The 21,969-nt window shown below is 46.2% G+C and overlaps 2 protein-coding genes across 10 annotated transcripts in view; one reads left to right on the forward strand and one right to left on the reverse strand.

Moving 5' to 3' along the window:
* LOC142496904 (uncharacterized) overlaps positions 1-15,200 on the forward strand; it is a 109,737-nt gene extending 94,537 nt beyond the window's left edge. For 7 of the 9 annotated variants that reach the window (XM_075603990.1, XM_075603987.1, XM_075603986.1 and 4 more), the window contains 4 exons: positions 3,557-3,639; positions 5,232-5,707; positions 10,502-10,567; positions 11,495-15,200. In XM_075603990.1, coding sequence (XP_075460105.1) covers positions 5,317-5,707; positions 10,502-10,567; positions 11,495-12,084 — 1,047 coding nt within the window. In that variant the 5' untranslated portion in view covers positions 3,557-3,639; positions 5,232-5,316 and the 3' untranslated portion in view covers positions 12,085-15,200. The remainder of the gene's footprint in view (positions 1-3,556; positions 3,640-5,231; positions 5,708-10,501; positions 10,568-11,494) is intronic. The other 2 variants (XM_075603991.1, XM_075603992.1) reach the window with 2 other exon arrangements.
* Positions 15,201-18,607: 3,407 nt separating this feature from the next.
* On the reverse strand, positions 18,608-21,640 carry TIMM8B (translocase of inner mitochondrial membrane 8 homolog B). Its single transcript, XM_075603995.1, has 2 exons — positions 21,437-21,640; positions 18,608-18,945 (listed from the first exon to the last, which is right to left on the reverse strand). The coding sequence occupies exons 1-2, from the start codon at positions 21,551-21,553 to the stop codon at positions 18,778-18,780; spliced, it is 285 nt and encodes a 94-aa protein (XP_075460110.1). The 5' UTR covers positions 21,554-21,640; the 3' UTR covers positions 18,608-18,777.
* Positions 21,641-21,969: the final 329 nt, after the last annotated feature.

Below are 21,969 nucleotides of genomic sequence, written 5' to 3' on the forward strand. Positions count from 1 at the left end.
GAGAGAGAGAGAGAGCGTCAGAGAGAGAGAGTGTCTGAGAGAGAGTGTGTCTGAGAGAGAGTGTCTGAGAGAGAGTGTGTGTGTCTGAGAGAGAGAGTGTGTGTGTCTGAGAGAGAGAGAGTGTGTGTGTCTGAGAGAGCGAGAGAGTGTGTGTGGTCGGAGAGAGGGCGAGAGAAAGGGAGAGTCAGAGAGAGGGAGAGAGTCAGAGAAAGGGAGAGGGAGAGTCAGAGAGAGGGAGAGAGAGTCAGAGAGAGGGAGAGAGAGTCAGGGAGAGGGAGAGAGAGGGGGATAGAGAGTCAGAGAGAGGGAGGGAGAGAGGGAGAGAGAGTCAGAGAGAGGGAGGGAGAGTCAGAGAGAGAGAGAGAGGGAGAGAAAGAGAGTCAGAGAGATTGAGAGAGAGAGAGAGTCAGAGAGAGGGAGAGAGTCAGAGAGAGGGAGAGTCAGAGAGAGGGAGAGAGAGTCAGAGAGAGGGAGAGAGAGTCAGAGAGAGGGAGGGAGAGAGAGTCAGAGAGAGGGGGAGGGAGGGAGAGAGAGTCAGAGAGAGGGAGGGAGGGAGGGAGGGAGAGAGAGTCAGAGAGAGTCAGAGAGAGAGTCAGAGAGAGAGTCAGAGAGAGGGAGCGAGAGAGTCAGAGAGAGGGAGAGAGAGAGTCAGAGAGAGTGAGAGAGTCAGAGAGAGGTAGAGAGAGAGAGTCAGAGGGAGAGAAACAGAGAGAGAGAGAGTCAGAGGGAGAGAGAGTTTCAGAGAGAGGGAGAGAGTCAGAGTGAGGGAGAGAGTCAGAGAGTGTCAGAGATGCCAAGTGTCAGGAAGGAAACATTAATTTTATCGTTGTTCTTGTTCTTTTTTTTTTTATACTGTACTTTTCGAAATAAACCTACATTTCTATGAAAATTGAAGTTTTTGTTTTTTTGCGGCCCACCTAAACTTACACCTTGTTTATTTGGCCCGTGCTAGCCTTTGAGTTTGACATGCTTGTTATAGATTATACGAGCTGGGGCCGGACATGTATGTGATGTGAACACTTTTTGTAGGTAATCGCTGTTGACAATGGTAAAATATATAAATGTTTAGCATTTTTCTTGTAATGGAAGATTTTCTTGAAAAAGTCTCTATCGAATCTCTGTTGATATCCAACTGTTTGTGGACTCAGAACCTACAAGTCAACGCCCCCCCCCCCCCCCCTTGGTTTTCCTTTACTTCTCTGTTTGTGAAGACATTCTTATGACATACAAATGCAGTAAGACTTATTGGGGGTTATGCACTAAGCAGTGAGCTTTTGCGTCCGCATATGCCTTTTGTGATCGTAAAGAAATGAAGCCACGCGCGGGATTCACTAACAAGTGAAGAGCATTTTGTTAAGTCCGATCACAAAACTGCTGTATTGCACGAGCTGTTTTTTCCCCCCTGCTGTCGTGCTTTCATTTCTACAGCACGATAGCTGATAGAAAAAAACCCAGCCTGTAAGAAGTGCAGGGAGGCGCTGCGTCTCCATGCACGGCTCTTACAGGCGATCATACTGTATAAATATACATTTTAATAATAGTGTACATGAGCAGGGTGTCTCCTGAGCTGAAGCGCATTGATTTCAGCCTCGGGGACCCCCTACTTCCCGAGATACAGGACCCGTTATGAGGTGCCGGTATCCCCTGTGCTTTTAAAGCTCCTGCGTCACATGTCTGGGGGATTTAAATCTTGCAGGGGGATACTGGCACCCCATAACGGGGCCTGTATCTCATGAAGTAGGGGGTTCCCGAGGCTGTCACCAATGCGGTTCAGCTCAGGAGACCCCCTGCTCATCTACACAAGTATCAAAACACACATCACAATAAAAAATAATTCATTACCGTAGCGGATAGCCGCTATGGTAATGAAGCTGCATTAATGTAATTTTTATTAATAGTGTGCGTGAACAGAGGGTCTCCTGAGATGAACCGCATTGGTTTCAGCCTCGGGGATCCCCTGCGTCCCGAGTTACAGACCCAGATATGGGGTGCCGGTATCTCCTTCATTATTTAAATGCCCCACGTCATGTGACGCGGAAGCTTTAAAAATGGCGGTGAGAATGTAACTCGGGAAGCAGGGGTCACTGAGCCAGAAATAAAGCGGTTCAGCGGCTAGTCGCTAAGGCAATGAAGGGGTTAAGGCCCAATAGTAGCTTTATTGGGGGCAATTGCCCCAATAAACCTTGCAATATGTGCTACCCACCTACTCCCTGTGCCCCCCAACAACCCTATACCCCACTAACATACAGAAAAAGGTTTTTTTTGAAGCATAGGAAGGTTACTATAAGCCGGCGGGGGCACGCGGGTGGTCCCCGTGGGTTTCTGGGGGCCCTCGGGTGTCCCCGCTGGCCTGTGGTACCAATCCGGTGCCCCCCCCCAAAAAAACCTTGGATAAATAAATAAATACTCACCCCTCCCCCAAAACAGATACAGTACAGTAATGGGCAAAATTACTATTATCCAGCTATGGATGATAGTGCTTTTGCCCATTTAAAATAAAATATTAACAATCAGAAATAAAGTAAATAAAACTTGCACTCCCCCACGCCAGGCTGCCACGATGAAGGCCGTCCTCTTCCTCATCACCGTCCACGTCCTCCGTTGCCACAAACAATGCAGTACAATAACAAATACAATTTAATATCCCTAATCACCTTAGCGGTAACTAACCGCTATAGTAATTAAGGGGTTAACCCAATCTACCCCACTACCCACCCTGAAGGCCTAACCACCCACCCCAGGCAACTATCACCGCCCTCCACCCATTCATTGGTACAGTGGGTACATCATGCCCATATAATATGGGCCTGATTTACTACTATAGCAATAAATGATAAAGTAAACAAAAAACAGGCCCAAAATAAAACACATTACTTAGCCAACTAAACACATAACAAATGCCAATAAAACAAGTGATTGGTACAGTGGGTACATCATACCCATATAATATGGGCATGATTTAACACTGTCAGTCAATGGTCAATCTTTAAAAAAAAAAAAAACACAAACAATATCCAATGTAATCCAAACAATCACCAAATAAAAAACAATAAGCAAGTAAACACAGCATTATTACCACCATTCAATTAACCAAATACCAATTAAACACCAAATTAACAATTAAAAACACCAAAACAAAACCATCAATAAATAAAAGAAAGCTCCAAATAAACACCACCAGTCAAATTAAAATGAGCCAAAATAATCCACTATTAAAAATCAAGCACCAAAGACACCCCTGAAATAATCCATAGAAAACACAACCAAAAATGCCAACATACAAATTCAACACACAAAATAAATAACATTAAAAAGAAAAAACAAAGTACCAAAATACATTTCAAATACATAAAAGCTAGCATTTGCCAAAATAACCATTGCTTGTCAATGTATGTATGTATGTATGTATGTATGTATATATGTATAGCCCTAAAGGCTCATACATATACACATCTGCAATCAATGGGCAATTCAAAAAAATTCCATCAGAATAAAAATACAATGAAAAAACCTGTAAAGGAAAATAACATTCATTCATTTTTTTTCCTTACCTTAGATACAGTATCTTCACACTACGATTCCCGTGATCTCCAGAAGCTCTCGAACCAATCCACGTTCCCAAACAGCAACGGGCCACAGGTAAACTCCAAAGTCCTTTTCTTCTTTCTTTATCTTCATCTGTTAACTGTAATCCATTTAGGGGTCTTCTAGATTCTTCTTCTTCTGTATCTTTTTCTTCTTCATCTTTATTTGTAGCTGTATCTTCATCTGTAACGCCCTTGTAGTCCTGTTGGTGGAGGGGGTCCTCCCTCCTCGGCTTCTTGACGTCAAATGAGGCTGCACAGGCTTTTATAGGCCTGTGACGTCACATTTCCGGCAAATAGTTCCCACGCCATCTGATTGGCCAGTGAAAACCATGTGCCTTTGGGTTTTTTTGGGGTGACGTCATGTAAAGGGAGTGAAGCCAGCCAATCAGAATGGCTGTGCTTCCTTTCCCTTAACTTGACGTCACAGAATCCAACATGGCGCTGTCACATGGTATTTCAGCCAATCAGATTGTGAGAACTATATCCCCAATCTCATTGGTTGTAGAAGACCATGTGACTCCCTTTGGATGATGTCACATCCTTTCCCAAAAATTACTCTGTAACATGGTCTACTACAACCAATCTGATTGGGGATATAGTCCGGGGGCCCCGGACACCCGAGTGAATCACCCGAGGGCTCCGGACACTCACGAGGATCACCCGGAAACCCCTGGGGACCCGTGGGAACCACCCGGGGGGACACACGCCGGCCTGTTGTATTAATGGTGTGCTGAAAACAACGTAAACAATGGTTTTATTCATGTCTCCAGCTCTTTTGCACCAGCCTTTAGCAGGTGAAAAGAAATGCTGACTTTTTGAAGTACGATACACTTATCACTGCTTAGTGGATCCCGCTGACGGGCAAAAAACGGCGCGTTTGCCATTTTTTGCCTGATCGTACGATTTTTTTTTTCACTACTATTTTTTTCCTGAAAAAATGCCTTTCAAGAGCGATATTGCCGTGTTCTCACTATGTTGTGAATCGCGCTGCACACAGTATCGCTCTTAAAACCCATTTATCATACTTTAAAGCAGTTATCACTGCTTAGTGCATAGCTCCCATTGTCTTCAGTGTCGCGCCACGTGAGGTCATGCGACCGTGGTAGTCATGGCACCAAAGGATCGCGGCAGACACTGTCTTTGGCGCCGCGGACTTTGACTTGTTCGTCCGTGCCATTGGGTAAGTCTGGGTACATCTGCAACTGGACAGATTTAAAATGTAAAACTATAAGTATCTGATATTTAAAAACATTCACTTTTCATGAGGCACAAACAAGTAACAATTTCACTTCAATGGGGGAGATACTCGTCCTATATTTATAGTTTTATTGATCCTCTGGAAGGCAAACAAAAACCCCAGTGAAACATTTGCCACTTACAGTATGTCATACAAGGGAATGGAAACCCCCCTGACTCCAGTAAATCAGACTGGGTCAATGCTCTGCCGATAGTTTAACTTGTTTGACTTGCAGTAACCCTATAGACGTTCCCCCTCCCCCCCAAAAAAAGTTCAATCTTTTCTTAAACATGTCTACTGTATCTGCCATCACAGTCTCCGTGGCTTGCAAATTCCCCATTTTCACTGCCCTTACTGTACTGAGTCCTTGTTCTAATGGACTACAAACCTTTCTTATTTCACAACAGAAGAGCAGCCTGATCCCCTAACATCACAGGATAGAAATCCAGAAGCATTGCACAAGCAGGTAATAGTGGTGCTCATTTCACAACAATGCCCAGGAAGAGAAAAGACAAGTTCTCTGAACAAGAGGTCCAAACCCTTGTGAATGAAATCATGGCCCATGTGGAGGAATTATTTGGACCAACAGCAAACAACGTCTCAAGCGATGAGAAAAATGCTATCTGGCTGGGCGTGTGGAGAAAGGTCAACAAAGTAGGTGGCATGGAGCGTGGCCTGATAGATTGTAAAAAGAGGTGGTCTGACTACAAAAGGAAACTTAAACAGAGGGTTACTGAAATCAGATCATCAGATTCTTGTGAGCGTCTGGAAACCATTTTAACCCGAAGAGAGATGAATGTTGTCAAATTCTTCCAAATTGACAGAGAAGACTTCATTGGCAATGAAGAACTATCTGATGATGCTAATATTCTTCCGTGGAAATGTAAGTACATGAGCTCCACTGTCCATTTCCTTTGAAATACAGCCCCAAAATGAAATGATGGTATGTGGGTGTCACGGCCGGCTCAAGTGTAGTGCTGGGTCAGCAGGGCCTAAGTCTGTGTGTGTGTGTGTGAGTGCCTGTGTGTATGAGTGTCTGTGTGTGAGTGCCTGTGTGTATGAGTGCCTGTGTGTCCTTCCCTCTGTGCTGTTCGCCCCTGGGACTCCTGGCTTCAGAGTGCGAGGGGCTCCAGGAGTGAGAGAGGGACCAACGGGGGGTGAGGGGGGTACAACAGCACGAGAGCCCTCCATTCAAACCACGCCCCCGCTCAAACCACACACCCCCGCTCCGGCTCCGCTCCCTACAGACCGTAGGTAGCGATCAATTGCCTCTCAGCGCGCTACCTGCCTGCATCCCTGACTGAGGGAGCGGGGCCTTAGCCTCACTCGGCACTCTTCCTTCCTTCCTCCCTCCCTCCCGACGGTGCTGCGTCATTATTGCGCATGCGCGGCGTGGGCGTGTGGGGGGAACGGCGCCACTGCCAGCTGCATGCGTGTCTTTCCTCTGCGTCCCCATGACTACTGCGCATGCGCGGCATGGCAGCGGACATGTTGGGGGAACGGTGCTGCTGCCAGCCTTTTCTGCGCAGATGTCCGTAGTCGCCATTAGTAATGCGCATGCGCGCCATTGCAGCGGACGTATGGGGAGAATTGCGGCTATTTATATATACAACCAGCCTCACACTGATGAGACCCAAAAAGGTCGAAACAGCTGTCTGTGAGTAGTTTCACTGACTTTGCATCTAATCCCATGCTGTGCTTAAAAGTTGTGTGAACAGCGAGCATTAGCTTATAAGGTTTCCATGTAAAAATGGATTTCATGCAAAAGGTGACACTGTGTGCTCATTTGCATGTCATTTCCTAGAATCCCTTGCTGCAGTGGAAGCACTGTATGCTGGGTGAAAATGGTGAGAGACAGGGTTGCAGACCTGTCGAAGACATGTGAATGTGCTCACAAGTGATATTTCTATTTGCTATATATATATATACAGCTCAACTCCATTATAGCGCAGTCCTCGGGGGCCACCCGATCCGACCGTGCTATAACTGGAGTCGCGCTATTTTATAAATGGCCAACGCTCTCCCGATCGGGAGGAGGGGGGAGGGGGGAGGAGGGAGGTGGTGTGAGGCACCGACAGCCCTACATGGCCCCTAGCAGCCACTGTAGTTCTCCCAGCATTCCTCGTAGTCTCCTGAGCAGCTCTGCATCAGCCAACCATCCTCCAGCCTCGCACCGATACCGCCCCCCACCTATTCCCCCCCAGCCTCGCGCCGATCCCCGCACCGCCCCCCCAGCCTTGCGCCGATCCCCGCACCGCCCCCCCCAGCCTTGCGCCGATCCCCGCACCGACCCCCCAGCCTCATGCCGATCCCCAAGCCTTGCACCGTTCCTCCCCCCCCACCCCTCAGCAGCCCCACGATGCCCCCAAAAGGTGGGCTGTGACACCAAAGGTAGGGGGGCTGTGTGGTGTGTGCTGTGAGTGTGTGCAGTGTGCTGAGTGTATGCAGTGTGCTGTGTGCTGTGTGAGTGTATGCAGTGTGCAGTGTGTGTATGCAGTGTGCTGTGAGTGTGTACAGTGTGCAGTGAGTGTATGCAGTGTTCTGTGAGTGTGTGCTGGTGCTGTGTGTGCTGTGAGTGTGTGCAGTGTGCTGTGAGTGTATGCAGTGTGCAGTGAGTGTATGCAGTGTGCAGTGTGCTGTGAGTGTGTGCAGTGTGCTGTTAGTGTATGCAGTGTGCAGTGAGTGTATGCAGTGTGCTGTGTGCTGTGAGTGTATGCAGTGTGCTGTGAGCGTGCGCTGTGTGCTGTGTGTACAGTGTGCTGTGTATGCAATGTGCAGTGAGTGTGTGCAGTGTGCTGTGTGTGTAGTATGTGCTGGTGCTGTGAGTGTGTGCAGTGTGCTGTGAGTGTATGCAGTGTGCAGTGAGTGTATGCAGTGTTCTGTGAGTGTGTGCTCATGCTGTGTGTGCTGTGAGTGTGTGCAGTGTGCTGTGAGTGTATGCAGTGTGCAGTGAGTGTATGCAGTGTGCAGTGAGCGTGTGCAGTGTGCTGTGAGTGTATGCAGTGTGCTGTTAGTGTATGCAGTGTGCAGTGAGTGTATGCAGTGTGCTGTGTGCTGTGAGGGTATGCAGTGTGCTGTGAGTGTGTGCTGTGTGCTGTGTGTACAGTGTGCTGAGTGTATGCAATGTGCAGTGAGTGTGTGCAGTGTGCTGTGAGTGTGTGTAGTGTGTGCTGGTGCTGTGAGTGTGTGCAGTGTGCAGTGAGTGTATGCAGTGTGCAGTGTGCTGTGAGTGTGTGCAGTGTGCTGTTAGTGTATGCAGTGTGCAGTGAGTGTATGCAGTGTGCTGTGTGCTGTGAGTGTATGCAGTGTGCTGTGAGCGTGCGCTGTGTGCTGTGTGTACAGTGTGCTGTGTATGCAATGTGCAGTGAGTGTGTGCAGTGTGCTGTGTGTGTAGTATGTGCTGGTGCTGTGAGTGTGTGCAGTGTGCTGTGAGTGTATGCAGTGTGCAGTGAGTGTATGCAGTGTTCTGTGAGTGTGTGCTCATGCTGTGTGTGCTGTGAGTGTGTGCAGTGTGCTGTGAGTGTATGCAGTGTGCAGTGAGTGTATGCAGTGTGCAGTGAGTGTATGCAGTGTGCAGTGAGCGTGTGCAGTGTGCTGTGAGTGTATGCAGTGTGCTGTTAGTGTATGCAGTGTGCAGTGAGTGTATGCAGTGTGCTGTGTGCTGTGAGGGTATGCAGTGTGCTGTGAGTGTGTGCTGTGTGCTGTGTGTACAGTGTGCTGAGTGTATGCAATGTGCAGTGAGTGTGTGCAGTGTGCTGTGAGTGTGTGTAGTGTGTGCTGGTGCTGTGAGTGTATGCAGTGTGCTGTTAGTGTATGCAGTGTGCAGTGAGTGTATGCAGTGCTGTGTGCTGTGAGTGTATGCAGTGTGCTGTGAGTGTGTGCTGTGTGTACAGTGTGCTGAGTGTATGCAATGTGCAGTGAGTGTGTGTAGTGTGTGCTGGTGCTGTGAGTGTGTGCAGTGTGCTGTGAGTGTATGCAGTGTGCAGTGAGTGTATGCAGTGCTGTGTGCTGTGAGTGTATGCAGTGTGCTGTGAGTGTGTGCTGTGTGTACAGTGTGCTGAGTGTATGCAATGTGCAGTGAGTGTGTGTAGTGTGTGCTGGTGCTGTGAGTGTGTGCAGTGTGCTGTGAGTGTATGCAGTGTGCTGTGTGTTTGTGCAGTGAATGCAGTGTGAAAAAATAAAAATATAAAAAAAAAAAAAAATTATTTGGGGTCCATGCTCAAACCACGTTATAAGCGGATTCGCATTATAGCAGATCGCACTATAACGGGGTTGAGCTGTATATATAAAACAAAGATATCCAGGGCACTCAAATAGGCAAAAATAGGTAAAATCACTTATCTTATCAGTCAGGGTGCTTGCAGTGCCGCCAGGATCACCATCCAGCAACAAAATAGATAGAACAAAATCCACAGAATCCGCAGCACTCGCTGCTTAGTATCAATAGTAAAAAAGTTTAATTTATATCACAAGCATCAGGGGCACAAACAAGACAAAATGGAGCGACGTTTCGGACCTCAAGCTTGAGAAAGGACCGGGAGGTCCGAAACGTCGCTCCGTTCTGTCTTGTTTGTGCCCCTGATGCTTGTGATATAAATTAAACTTTTTTACTATTGATACTAAATAGCGAGTGCTGCGGATTCTTTGGATTTTTGATATATATATATATATATATATATATATACACACACACACATCATATAAAAATATTACTTGTGAGCACATTCACACACATGCTAGACATGTGAATGTGCTCACAAGTAATATTGTTATATGTTATATGCTATACTACGGTGGAGGGTTTTTAGTCACCTTTTCACCCACCATAACTTAAATAATAATGGTGATGTATTGAGGGAGGGAATATAATGAGGTAATGGGTCGGGAGGAGATATATATGAACGTAATGGGTCGGGGGGGGGGGATATAACGAGGTAGTGGGTGAGGCGGGATATAAGGAGGTAATGGATATGGGGGGAGGGTAAAAGGAGCTCGTTGGGGGGGCGGGAGTGTGGAAAAAGGCCCTGGGAGGAGGTATTAAGGAGGTACTAGAGAAAAAGTAAGGGAGTATAAGGGGGTACTGGGCTTGGGGAGGGGGGTGTAAGGGGGTACTCGGCATGGGGAGAGGGGATGCAGGGGTTACTAGGCCTGGGGGTAAACAGGGTACTGTGCCTGGGGGTACAAGGGGATAATGGATCAGGGAGCATAGTGGGCTTCAGAGATAAGATGAGAGGTAGCGCACAGCCAAAGAACGAAGGAGAGGGGTCCAAATCATGACGCATAGAGCAGGCTCTGTCTTCTGTCTTTGTTCTGGAGTTTCTCACAGTTTCTCACAGGGCGGTTTGACAGAGTCCTTCACTTTAGAATTTTGATCCCTCTGGGGTTCCGTTCTTTTTTCTCCTCCCGGAGACGCGTGACATCATATGGGCATGCGCATCGGTTTGGACGCCATGACGTTTTTGGGCACGAGACGGAGCACCAAGCTGGGATTTAAAAGGACAGCAGGACATAATTGCATTTTACTCCTTGATAAAGTACTAAGGTACGAAACGCGTAGAAGGTTTTTCCTCTCTGCTATTGTCTTCCCAATAAATCCTATTTTTGCATGATTTTGACCCCTCTCCTTCCTTCTTTGGCTGTACGCTGCCTCTTATATTATCTCTGGACTCCAATTCAGCAGCTGCACGTCTTTTCCAGCATCAGGAAGTGGGTGATATTCTATTACCTTTTCATCAAAGAGACTGTGAGTACCTATTGCTTTCTACTGAAATGGACACTCCCAATGAAACAGAGGGGTTGTGATTATTTCACTCAACCATGTTTTCAGGGAATATCTGTCATACCTAATATTTCATTGACATATTCTCACTATCATGTTTCTATATATCCATAGTCTCACCCACTGTTCCATAATACCTGGATTTTATTCATCAGCATTGGCCCTGTATTAGAGCGCCCTTACCACTTCCTATATCAGCACAGTGGGCTTGCCTGGGGCTCTCACAATGAGAGCCTGTGGAATCCCCCCTTCCATATGGGCGTTGGCTAGCAAAGGGAAGGTCCCTGCAGAGGGAGCCTGGGGAAGGGGAGGGCCCTTCTTGTCTGCATAGGTGCAGGCAATAAAGTAAATAAACTCTAGCCTCGCCAGCAGTGGGGGTGGGTGGGGCGTTTGCCCCCCACTGTCGGCTACCCTGATTGAGGATGAATACAACAGAACCCTACTGGACTAGGAAGTACTTTGGCTCTTATGCAAAATACTCCCACGGAGAAGATATTACTCCCATTCCCTTGAATGGAGCTGAACTGTCTTCCAGCTCAGGGAAGCATCTTCACAATGTACTGAATAGGCGTATATGATTTTGCAGCTAATACGAGATAAGGGAAAACTAGAGGAGAGAAATAGCCTTTCCCCACCGGCAGCTTATTTCTGTTTAACAAAGACTCAGATTTATGGAGGGAAACCAATCTATTGCATTAAATTGATTTATTTTCTTTAATAAATCTGGTGAGTTTCCCCTGCGTTTGGCAGCTTGGAGACTTTGATGTTATGACGATTTGGTACCTTTATCATTAATGTGTTCAGACCGCAACTGCAGTTCATTCTCTCTCTTTCAGTCTCTTCTGCGCTACAAGGTAAATGATGGTTTCCTCTTCATGTTTATCTTCACAGATTCAATAAATTCAGAGTCAGACTCGTCGGTAGAGTATGAACCTGAAGATCAGTCCATCTCACAGGCCAAAAAGTACCAGCTCTTAAAACAGTCCTTTGGGCGCCGCAAAGCTGATGGACTTCAGGCGTCCACAGAATCTACACCTATCGCATCTTCTCTGCAGCCGGAGAGGTTTGAAGCCAAGTTTGATCAATTAATTGCCCTGCAAAAGGACAGCACTGAGGTCTTAAAAAGTATGCAGAGCGATTTTCGTGCTTCCCTGGCCCTGCAGAGGAAAATGATCGACCTTCTGACAAGCAACCTCATCGAGAATCGAAAGTCTACCACAGCCAGTCAGAAGATGACAAGAGACCAGAAAAATCTCCACTTGGATAAGATGCATAATAAGTCAGATAAAAGCTTTCAAGGCTTGCAGTCCAGTGATGCGTCTTATGAAGATGCGAGTTCTAAAGTATTTTGGGCACCATCAACTTCTGCAGGTAGAGGAAGGGGCCAAATAGGCACTGGGGGCAACAAAAGACCAGCAGCCCAAATGTCTCAAAACATGGCCCATCAAAAAAAAAAAAACATGTTTTTCACCCCTGAATAAGACCATTTCTTTTATGCCGTTTTAATATATTCATAGCAAAAAGAAAAAAGCATCGCTAAACACTAGCCTAATATAAATAAGGCAATTACAAATATACAGTGATATCAAAATTAATCGTGCTAACGGAGGAAGGTAATGAGTCCAATATAGATAGACTTAGGTTCAGCAGCCAGAGTCCAGGAGAGTGTTCCACGTCCCTCCAAATGTGAGCAAAGAAGAAAAGACGCCGCGTTGTCCCAAGTATATTCGTTTTTGGCCAAAATAGAAATAAGAGAAGATAGAAATGTATCAATACAGGTTAATTAACCCTTAAAGTTCATACATTTGAATTCATGCACTTACAATTTTGCATAGCTTGCGTTGTAATTATTTTCCTACCCGGAGTGTCAGAGGTTAATCTAGACAGGGTAGGTCTCCAATAGACAGCCTTACACTTTGCAGCCACTGTCCAATGTGAGCCCCCATCACACACTGCAACATTATGGAACCCCTGACTTACAAGGTTACATTGAGGGAGATCGGTGGATGGACCATGAACATTATTCTGGTCAAATGGCTAAAACCATACGCTCCAACAATTGGACAATTAGAATATTTTCTGGTCGCAGTAATAATGAGGGGAAATGTGACTCATTTGGAGACAACATGAAAAGAACAGATACGTTCCTGAGTAAATGGAAACCCTTCTTGGACACACTGCCTTCCACGTTTGAAGAGGTTATGAGACACTGTATATACTCACACAGGGTGCCCACTGATAGATTAAAGGGTGTTGTGAGCTGAGGAGTCTGTGGTAAGTGTGGAGATCACGATTTCCTTCTTTCTCTCTATACCCTTCCCCACCATCATTAAATGATAACATTGAAGTGTAACATTTGTAAAGAAATATAAAATGTTGTGAGCCTGAACGTTCACTGTTTTGCTTATTGTATTCTGTAACCTGCATCATACGCAAGGAAATGTACCAATGCTTAGGGCAGCGCATGATGAATGCAGACTTTATTTAATGCAGTACATTCACAGACTTTATTTAATGCAGTACATTCACAGACTTTATTTAATGCAGTACATTCACAGACTTTATTTAATGCAGTACATTCACAGACTTTATTTAATGCAGTACATTCACAGACTTTATTTCATACATTCATAATTAATTCAGTCTTCAGCCTTTTAAAGCAGCCATTTAAAAAAAATATTTATTTTTTCCCTTCAATATGTGCATCAATACAATCTACATACTGACGTGTGATTAGCTAAGCTGCAGATCGATCCTTTCTCCTGTAATCGATCTGTGAAGAACAAAAAATGCTTGTTACATTATAATACATTAAACATTTAAAAAAAAATTAAAATGCTTTAAGTATTTGCTAATAGTACAGAACTGATTAATTAAAAAATAACACACGTAGTATATTGTGACGGTGTTCGACTGCGATCAGGAAGCGGACCCGCCGGGCTGAGGTAGGGATGCAAATTAACCGACCAGAGCCCAGGGACAGAGTCCTGTTAGAGCATCCATAGTCGATAAGCAGGCAGGAGGTCAGAGCTGGTGGCCGTGGTGCAGAATCCAGGCAACAGGCAAAAGGTCAGGGCAGGCAGTGAGGTCGGGGTCACGGTCGAGGTCAGCAACAGGGATTCCAAATGAACAGGCTAGCCACAGCAACAGGGAAGGCTCAGCTACTAGAACCCAAGGTGACCAGGAATACAGGGAAACATATACAATGCTGAAGAATGGGCTGGATGTCGCTGGCTGCTATTTAAGCCGTTGAACAGGTGCAGCCAATATATCTGGCTGCCAGTAATCAAAATGTCCACAGCAGCCAGGTAAGGGCAGGTTCATGCCAAAGCCTGGACTAGAACCCTAAGGCTAACGGCCCCTAGACGATGGCATGAAATGTTGGGTAGAACATGAGAATGAATTGTATATATCAGGTAGACTCAGTGGTGGATTTCCCATTAGGCCCGGGCCTAGGCCGGCAACATTTTGGGATGGCAAATTTCCCCCTTTTCACCCCCTATGTACAGAAGCCCTGCTCTCTTCCCCAGGAAAGAGGAGCGCGGCACCAGGTAAATGCCTAAGGTTGGCAGTTGTGTAAATCCACCACTGGGTAGACTACAAGATATTCTGAGACTCCCAAAAATAGTAAGACACAAAAAAGGGATACACCACCCAATTATCGCTGCCATGTGTCATTTGTGGGACAATAACAAATGTATATCTGCTATGTCTTCCCCCATGTCACCTATGTCCTAAATACTGACCAATGAGATTTTAAGAGATGGAGGGAAGCAGGACTACTCCATTTATTTCATATCATGGGGGAAATTTTTTCCCTTTTGATACACAGAAAGATCAGCGCCACCTTCCCAAGTCTGAGGTCTGGAGATACAGTTGAGACACTTTATAAATAGTGAGCCTCCACTAAATCATTTTACCCTATTTGGAAGCTTCCAATACCCCTTCCATTGTGTACAGATTACTGGTCCCCTTAAGTGACGAATCTTAAAACAATTACTTGGTGGAGTGGGAAAGAGAATTGGGGAAAAGTCCTAGACCTAGAGGATTGGGGTGACATACGAGAAGCAGCAGCCCGATGCTCAATGTGCGTTAGCCTTAAGATTCTATATAGCTGGTATCTCACCCTGGACAAGCTACGTACAATGTATCTGCCATGTTTTCCTCTCTGCTGGAGGGAATGCAGCCACATAGCGTCCATGCCACATATGTGATGGCCCTACCCAAAGCTCTCCAGACGTTGGACTCAAACTTTCCACATGCTTGCTTGATTAACAAGCACAGGGACCATGAGACCTGTGGATTGTATTACTTGGCAGGCCTGCCATAAGTGTGGGTAGAAGCCACCACAAAACTCATCTCACATATCTTTACTGCGTGGGCGCCCGTAGTTGGAAATCCCCCAATGCTCCTAACCTACTTTAACCAGGTTAAAAAATAAAATCTGGGAAGGACTGTTTGTGGAGAAGCTCACTGCATATCTCAGGCACCATAGGGACATTTGATCAAATATGGACACTCTGGCTTGCATTCTTTTATCCTCTGTAAATATGTTTGTTTGTGTAACTAAAAATGTCCTACCCCACTTCACTTCTCCTTCACTTCTCCTCTCCCCCTTCACTTCTCCTCCTCTCCCCCTCCACTTCTCCTCCTCTCCCCCTCCACTTCTCCTCCTCTCCCCCTCCACTTCTCTTCTACTTGACATGATGTATGTCCCATGCAGACACTGAGCAGGCAAAACAATGTAAAATAATGTCCACAACATTCTGTTTTGGAATTGAATGTGAAACGCCTACATTTGATAACGTCTTCAGTGACGAGGTCATTTAACAATGATTTACTGTAATGCACTCCTTTTATCTGCTATAAAGACACCTGGACATTGACTACCCACTGTACTGTATATGCAAAGACGTTCACTATTGCCATCTGGCGGACACACGCAGAACTGCAACCGGTGTGATTGACAGCTTCCCGCGAGGTTGATTTATTGAATCACAAAGGAACATGAAAGACGGCAGCGATATTTGTCCGACATGTGTTCGAAAACTGGTGGCTGCGTGTGTATAGCTTTCAGATATTTAAAACTCCCTTTTTCAAGGAAGCCTGTCTGTCACGCCTCCAACATCCAGCTACCCCCCCCCCCTCAAACCCTACTGGGACCTGCTGTGTAACTTGACTAATCTCCATGCTGTGCAACACCCCCTAACATCCACCGTGTCACACCTTAATGGGATCAGCTGTATACCTGATGTATACTCCGTCCCACAACGAGCAGCCACTTTATGTTTTGTTTCCGCATTGTCCCTCGTTCTCTCTCACGAGCAGGGCCCTCATTACCTTCTGTATCGGTTTGCACTTGATTGTCCTTATTTGGCTGTCATTCTGTTTATATCATTTACATATCTCTGTACCCCCATTGTACCACGCTCCGGAATACGTGGGCGCTTTACAAATAAACGATAACAATACGTGTGTGTTAGACAATGTATACAGTGGGGTTGCTGGCATCAGGGGTTGGCAGCTATAAACGGCAGAGGCAGCATTACATTGTGTTTTACCCTATCTAGCCAATCACTGTTCCCTTTGGTCCAACTTGGGACTGCACCTTTGCCCTGGCTAATGGTCTGCACTATATTTGGGAGGCCTTTCAGTCTGTCATCACAGTATTTTTAAAACTGTATTTGTAACCCAATGATAACTGCCAGAGGTGGTGATTTTGATAAATGACGATCATGTCTTTACATTGCAGATCTATGCCATTTTGCTAGCAATATTATTCCATACCCTAACCCCTGGGTGCGTAAACTGGGGGCGCCCGGCGATTAAAGAGGCCCTGCACTTCCCCGAAGGAATTTAAATTAAATGCCGGGGACTGCACGAGGCCTCTGTAACTTTACTTACCATAACTTTCCAGCGACGTTACATAATTTGACGCCGGAGCCGAGGGAAGGAAGGGGGTGGGGGGTGCAAGCAGTGGGTGAGAGCAGGCGGGCAGGCGCAGGGAGAAGGGTTTGCGCACCCCTGCTCTAACCATTGAGTCACCTGTGCTGAACCAGGGATATCCCGAAAACCTGACCTGTTGGTGAGGACTACAGTTGGTCGCCCCCTGGATTAGGTATTAAATCCCTAATCAGCCACTCATGCTTAAGTACCATGAACAGCTGCCCCGAGGGAAGTCACGGGCACTTGCTTGTTTTTCGGCATCCAGCGCCCGTGTCAGGTCATCGCTCATGATGTGGAAGTGCCCCTGGCACACAAAAGGTTAATATAAAGTATACAACAAAAGACAAAAATCCCCAATGCTACATCCAAGATGGCAAAAAAAATATAGTTAAATACTCAACGGTCTGTGTTCTAAGTAAGGGTCATTTAGTTAAACCCTTTGGTCAAAGCGCTGTAAGCCTGCAGCCACGCCACGGCCCCTCTGCAGGTTCTGCCTGTGAGGATTCTAAGGTCAGTCGAAGAGCCACTGATTGAGCCACCTGCGCTGAAGCAGGGTTATCCTGACCTGTTGGTGGCCCTTGATGACTTGAGTTGGCTACCCCTGCACTGGATTATGCTCATGAAAGTGTGATAATCATGAGAGCCAGCTCTTAATCTGGACAATTATACCGTTTATGCTGTAAGAATACCAAGCAAATTTATTGAATGATTGAGAAAGACGGTTAAAACAGACATTGTTGTATTTTATATACTGTATCGGGGGAACATGCAATGAGATGTTTATAGCTTGTCCTGGGTGAATCTGTAATTGTAATAAAGTTCTATCACCATTAATACTTATAGCTAAGACAAAAGAAACCTGTGTCTGCATGTCTTGCACAGGTCCCCAAACCTTCTTCAGTCAACCCCACTTGTAAACTGCATTAAAGGATTCTGGGTAATGACATGTAATTAAGAACACAGATCATGTTCCCATCTATTCTATGCAAATGGATGTTTCTGTAGAGCAGTGATTTCCACCATGGGGTTCGGGAACGCCTGTGTGAGGTGAATCCAAGGGGTTTGCCAATAAAAAAATCTGTAATGGCGGATACCGGACAGTATAGTGGGTTCCTGAGGACATATGGGGTCTGCGCACTTAGTAAGGTCCCAACCTGCACCTTAGCATGGGTGGTATAGCTGTCAATTACAGCGGGAACTTCCAAAGTCGGCTTTGCATCCATAGGACAGGACAAAGCATTGTTGGCCGTGACTTTAGAAGCTCCCACTGCAATTGGCAGCTATACCACTATGCTGTCTACATATACTGAGGTTCAGCATGGGGCCTTCTTAAGCATGCTCCCCAAATGAGCTCAGAACACTTCTGGAATCAGTCAATTAGTTGTGTTAGCAATAATCTGATGAGTAGCAGCAAGATTAGATATTCCCAGAACTACTGCCCTAGAGCTACTGCCTGCTGCACGGAACCAGACGCAGGGTACAAGTGACCCTTCCTTCTAGCCAACACGTAAGAGCAAGGTGATAATCTCTCACCGCGAGATTATGATTACCACTGGTCCGACTGCATCCTCCACCTCCTCCCCTGGAGAGAGACGTGCTACGTAAAAGCCACCGCAGACAGCGTTACAACACGTGCTGTGGTATGATTACACACAAATGGGATGCTTAAAAATGGCTGCCAGACAACTTTCTATATAATGATGCCTCACAAATTTCCTAGATAGTAGGACATTCCCTGCCAGCCATGTTTGTTAAGGCCAAAGTGCCTCTTCCTGAAGGTGTTTGCTCCGGCACGGAGGTTTCCAATAGATCAATGTTGCAGTAGCCATATTGCATCAGGAGACGGGTAGATTTGTTGTAGGTTGTAATATATCTTTTAAAGGAACAGACACGAGTGCTTCACATATGGAATTAGGTTTGTACATCATCTACACCCCAGTTATGGAATAGCTGCGTTGTGGTGGTGAGATTATCAGATATTAAATCAACATTCATGGACACTTTTTTTATTCCATATATCCCTCAAACACTCACATCAATGAATAACAGTGGACAGTGTAATACAACTAACTTTATATACTAATTAATTTTCTGATAGTCCATGTAAAATCGATCAAGTTTTAGCACAATTCTGTACGGAATGAATCTTCTCTAGAGCTGGGAGACAGCTTCACGCCATTGTAAGCAGTCCTTGAATGGATCTTCCTTAGGGTAGCAGAGGAGTGATATTAATGTGTTCCCTTCTGTACCATCTGAGAAAAGCGATTGGTGATCGACAGGGTCGTATCGATGAATCGGTCCACGCAGTTAACCAGGCAGCCCTCAGTCCGCGTATCCAACTTTGACCCAGGTTTGTCCATGCACTTGTCCCAACAAACATCCATAAAGTTGTGAACCTGAAGGTTTATAAAAAAAAAAAAAAAAAAAAAAAAAAAAAAAAAATTACCTTAAATATACTGACATGCAATATCACATCATTGTTTTGCCTGGTATAACCAACCTTTACTTATTTAGGCATGGAAAGATGTTAAAGCCAGGCTACAACCCACAAAGAATAAAAATAATCTAAATGTTTTCCTGCAAAATAAGTGTGTCCTTGATATATACATCTCTCTGCCGTCCAACTGTCACGTCTTGTGATCATTCATGGCTAAATCCATGACAGGTACCATTTGGCAACAGCAGGAAGCTTATGCTTATGCCTAACTTTCCGGAACCGGGGGTCTCCAAGACAGGATCAGTGGCTCCCTGACCAACAAATAAGGGTGTCAACTCGGGACACAAAATGGCCGTGGGGGTCAGGGTTCAAGCCAGTGGCCAACAGAAAGTCACAGCATGATCTGGAGCTTTGTGTCAGTGATCCTGGCAGCCATATTTGTAGTTTAAAAGAAACTACAATTTAAAAAAAAAATATTAATTACTTTATATCAGGAGGTGACTGGGGTTCTGTTAAAAGATAGTTGTCTAACCGTTCATCCTTTTTTAATGAATGATTCCTTTTTTGCAGTAAAATAATAAGGCGCATGAGGATAAATGATAGGGGTACAAAGAAAATATATCCGAGAAGATACAGAAGATTCCTCCTAATTGCACTCAATATTGTGGTTTACAAATTTAGAACAAAAATTGTTCTAAGCAAGGTAAGTGTGCTAATAAAAGCCTATTATGGCCTACTGGTCTGTAAACTTGTTAAAAACAATAACATTTTATTACATCAAAAATGAAGTTGTGACTGTGAATTATTTACAATGATATCATTTTTTATGTAATAAAATGTTATTGTTTTTAACAAGTTTACTGACCCATAGGCCATACTAGGCTTTATTAGCACACTTACCTTGCTTATGTAGCCCCGGACCCCCATTACCTCCGCTGTCAGGGGCAAGGGCCGCCGGAGCCAAGCGTGGGGGCCAAGCAGGGAGCGCTCCAGTGCTCCGCGGCGGCCCGACGGTACAGGGCGCCGCCATGTCCTTCGCGCATGCGCAGTACAAGCGCACGAAGAGGCGGCCAATGAGGAGAGGCTATGGGCAGGGACTACATGTCCCATGTGTCTCAGGAGCGCACCACCTGACGTCAGGGAGCCAATAGGGCTGGAGTATCTCCCTGCTCTCAGGGATTGATACATTTTCGCGCGCTGAGCCACAGAGTAAGGACCCGGAAGAGCTAGGGGTAGGTGGTGAGTGCAGGGGTCTGTGATCCACTGCATTAGGCCATCAGCCCCCTAGTCCCCAGTTAGGTCCTGAGCCATATTAACAGCTTGTTGTGCTATAGGGACAGGCCCTAGGTAGGAACTCTGCCACACTATCTGTTTGGTAGTCAGGGACACCGTGCTAAGCAGTGCAGACCTGCGACGTGGGTTCTGGGCTCAGAACGCCACCAAAGACACAGACTTACGGTGATATTATCCACGTCGGAATTCACCCCATGCGGAGGCGGATGACGACGTCTGACCGGACGGAATCCCTGTCGTAGTCTGCGGAACCCGGGGCTGGAGCCCCGGGCAGGTATCATTCTACAAGTGCACCAACACTGTACAGCAATGCAAGAAGCACGCCTAATGGGCGGGGGTATCACTTGGGGACACATACGTGGTAGAGTGGCCAAGGGCCCTGTATAGTACATTTGGACACGGTGTAGGGGTACACGGTGGTTGGGAAGGATAATACTTTGAACGAGAGCAGGTATTGTTGTGATTCATATAGAGTATAAGTATACTTATGTGCTTGTGTTCAGTAAAGACTGTTCTGTTTATACCAGTGAGTATTATTGTGTTGGGTCCTGAGAGGGACTCGTCCCGCTCCATCGGGATCCCTCCCAGGTGGAGGCGTTGCACCACGAGATATTGTGATATATATATATATATATATGCAAATACAACTGTATGCTCATCTGCATGTCTTAGGCAGGTCTGCAACCCCACCTTTCACCATTATCATCCAGCATACAGCACTTCCACTGCAGCAAGGGATTCTGGGAAATGACATGCAAATGAGTACGCAGTGACACTTTTTGCTTCAAAAACCATTTTTAACATGGTTCCCTATAGGCTTAAGCTTGCTGCATGGTCACAGCTTTAATTTCTTTGTTCTGTTAAAAGATCAGGTCCAAGGGACCCCCGCTCAGGTAAACACCGGGGAGAGGTTACTTTAATATAAAGTTTCACTATACACTAAGCAGTGATGTATACCTAATGTTTGACCCACCTAAGCAGCTATAGCATTTTGTTCTTTGTACCTTCCTGTAATTTATGGAGAGTTATGTGAAAGCCCATTGGTAAGGGGAGGTGAGGCACTCAGGGGGGGGGGGGGGGGGGGAGACACTCGGGCCCTTTACCCCAGGTGAGGGACTACACTCGGCCTCACACGTGGGTTTGGTGCTCCCTCTCACCTGCGCTGTGAACTGCGCCTTCTGCTGCTCCACCGCGATCATTCTCTGCAGCTCCGCCGCCTCCGCGGGACTCGCGGCCGCGCCCGACATGTCCAGGTCCGACCCGAACTCCGCCATGTCCGACAAAAAGGACAGAAGCCTCAGAGCGACCTTCACCCACCACCGGCAGCCCGGAAACTGGCTGTGACCGCCTGGAACGCAGAGCTAAACTGCGATTGGCTGAACCTTGCGTGCCAATATCCAACCCGAGCCCTGGTTTCCTCCCTGTCGAGGCTTGGGACACGAAGCTACTATATGATTGGCCGAATATGCATTTCAAGCCTCAGTCCAGTTCCGTCGCTCCTTTTATTTTTTTTATTGGTTGCCTTTTTATCATATCAACCAATCATCTCCCGACACACTTGATTGATTGGCAGCTGACCAGCAAATCATTGTCACTGTAAGAGGGTAATTCCAATGTATCGCTGCAAGCCCCTGTGGCAGCCCAGAGGTACATACCATGCAGTTACAGGATCAAGAACACAGCTAATATG

This window comes from Ascaphus truei, chromosome 6, assembly GCF_040206685.1.
Source record: "Ascaphus truei isolate aAscTru1 chromosome 6, aAscTru1.hap1, whole genome shotgun sequence".
NCBI lineage: Eukaryota > Metazoa > Chordata > Amphibia > Anura > Ascaphidae > Ascaphus > Ascaphus truei.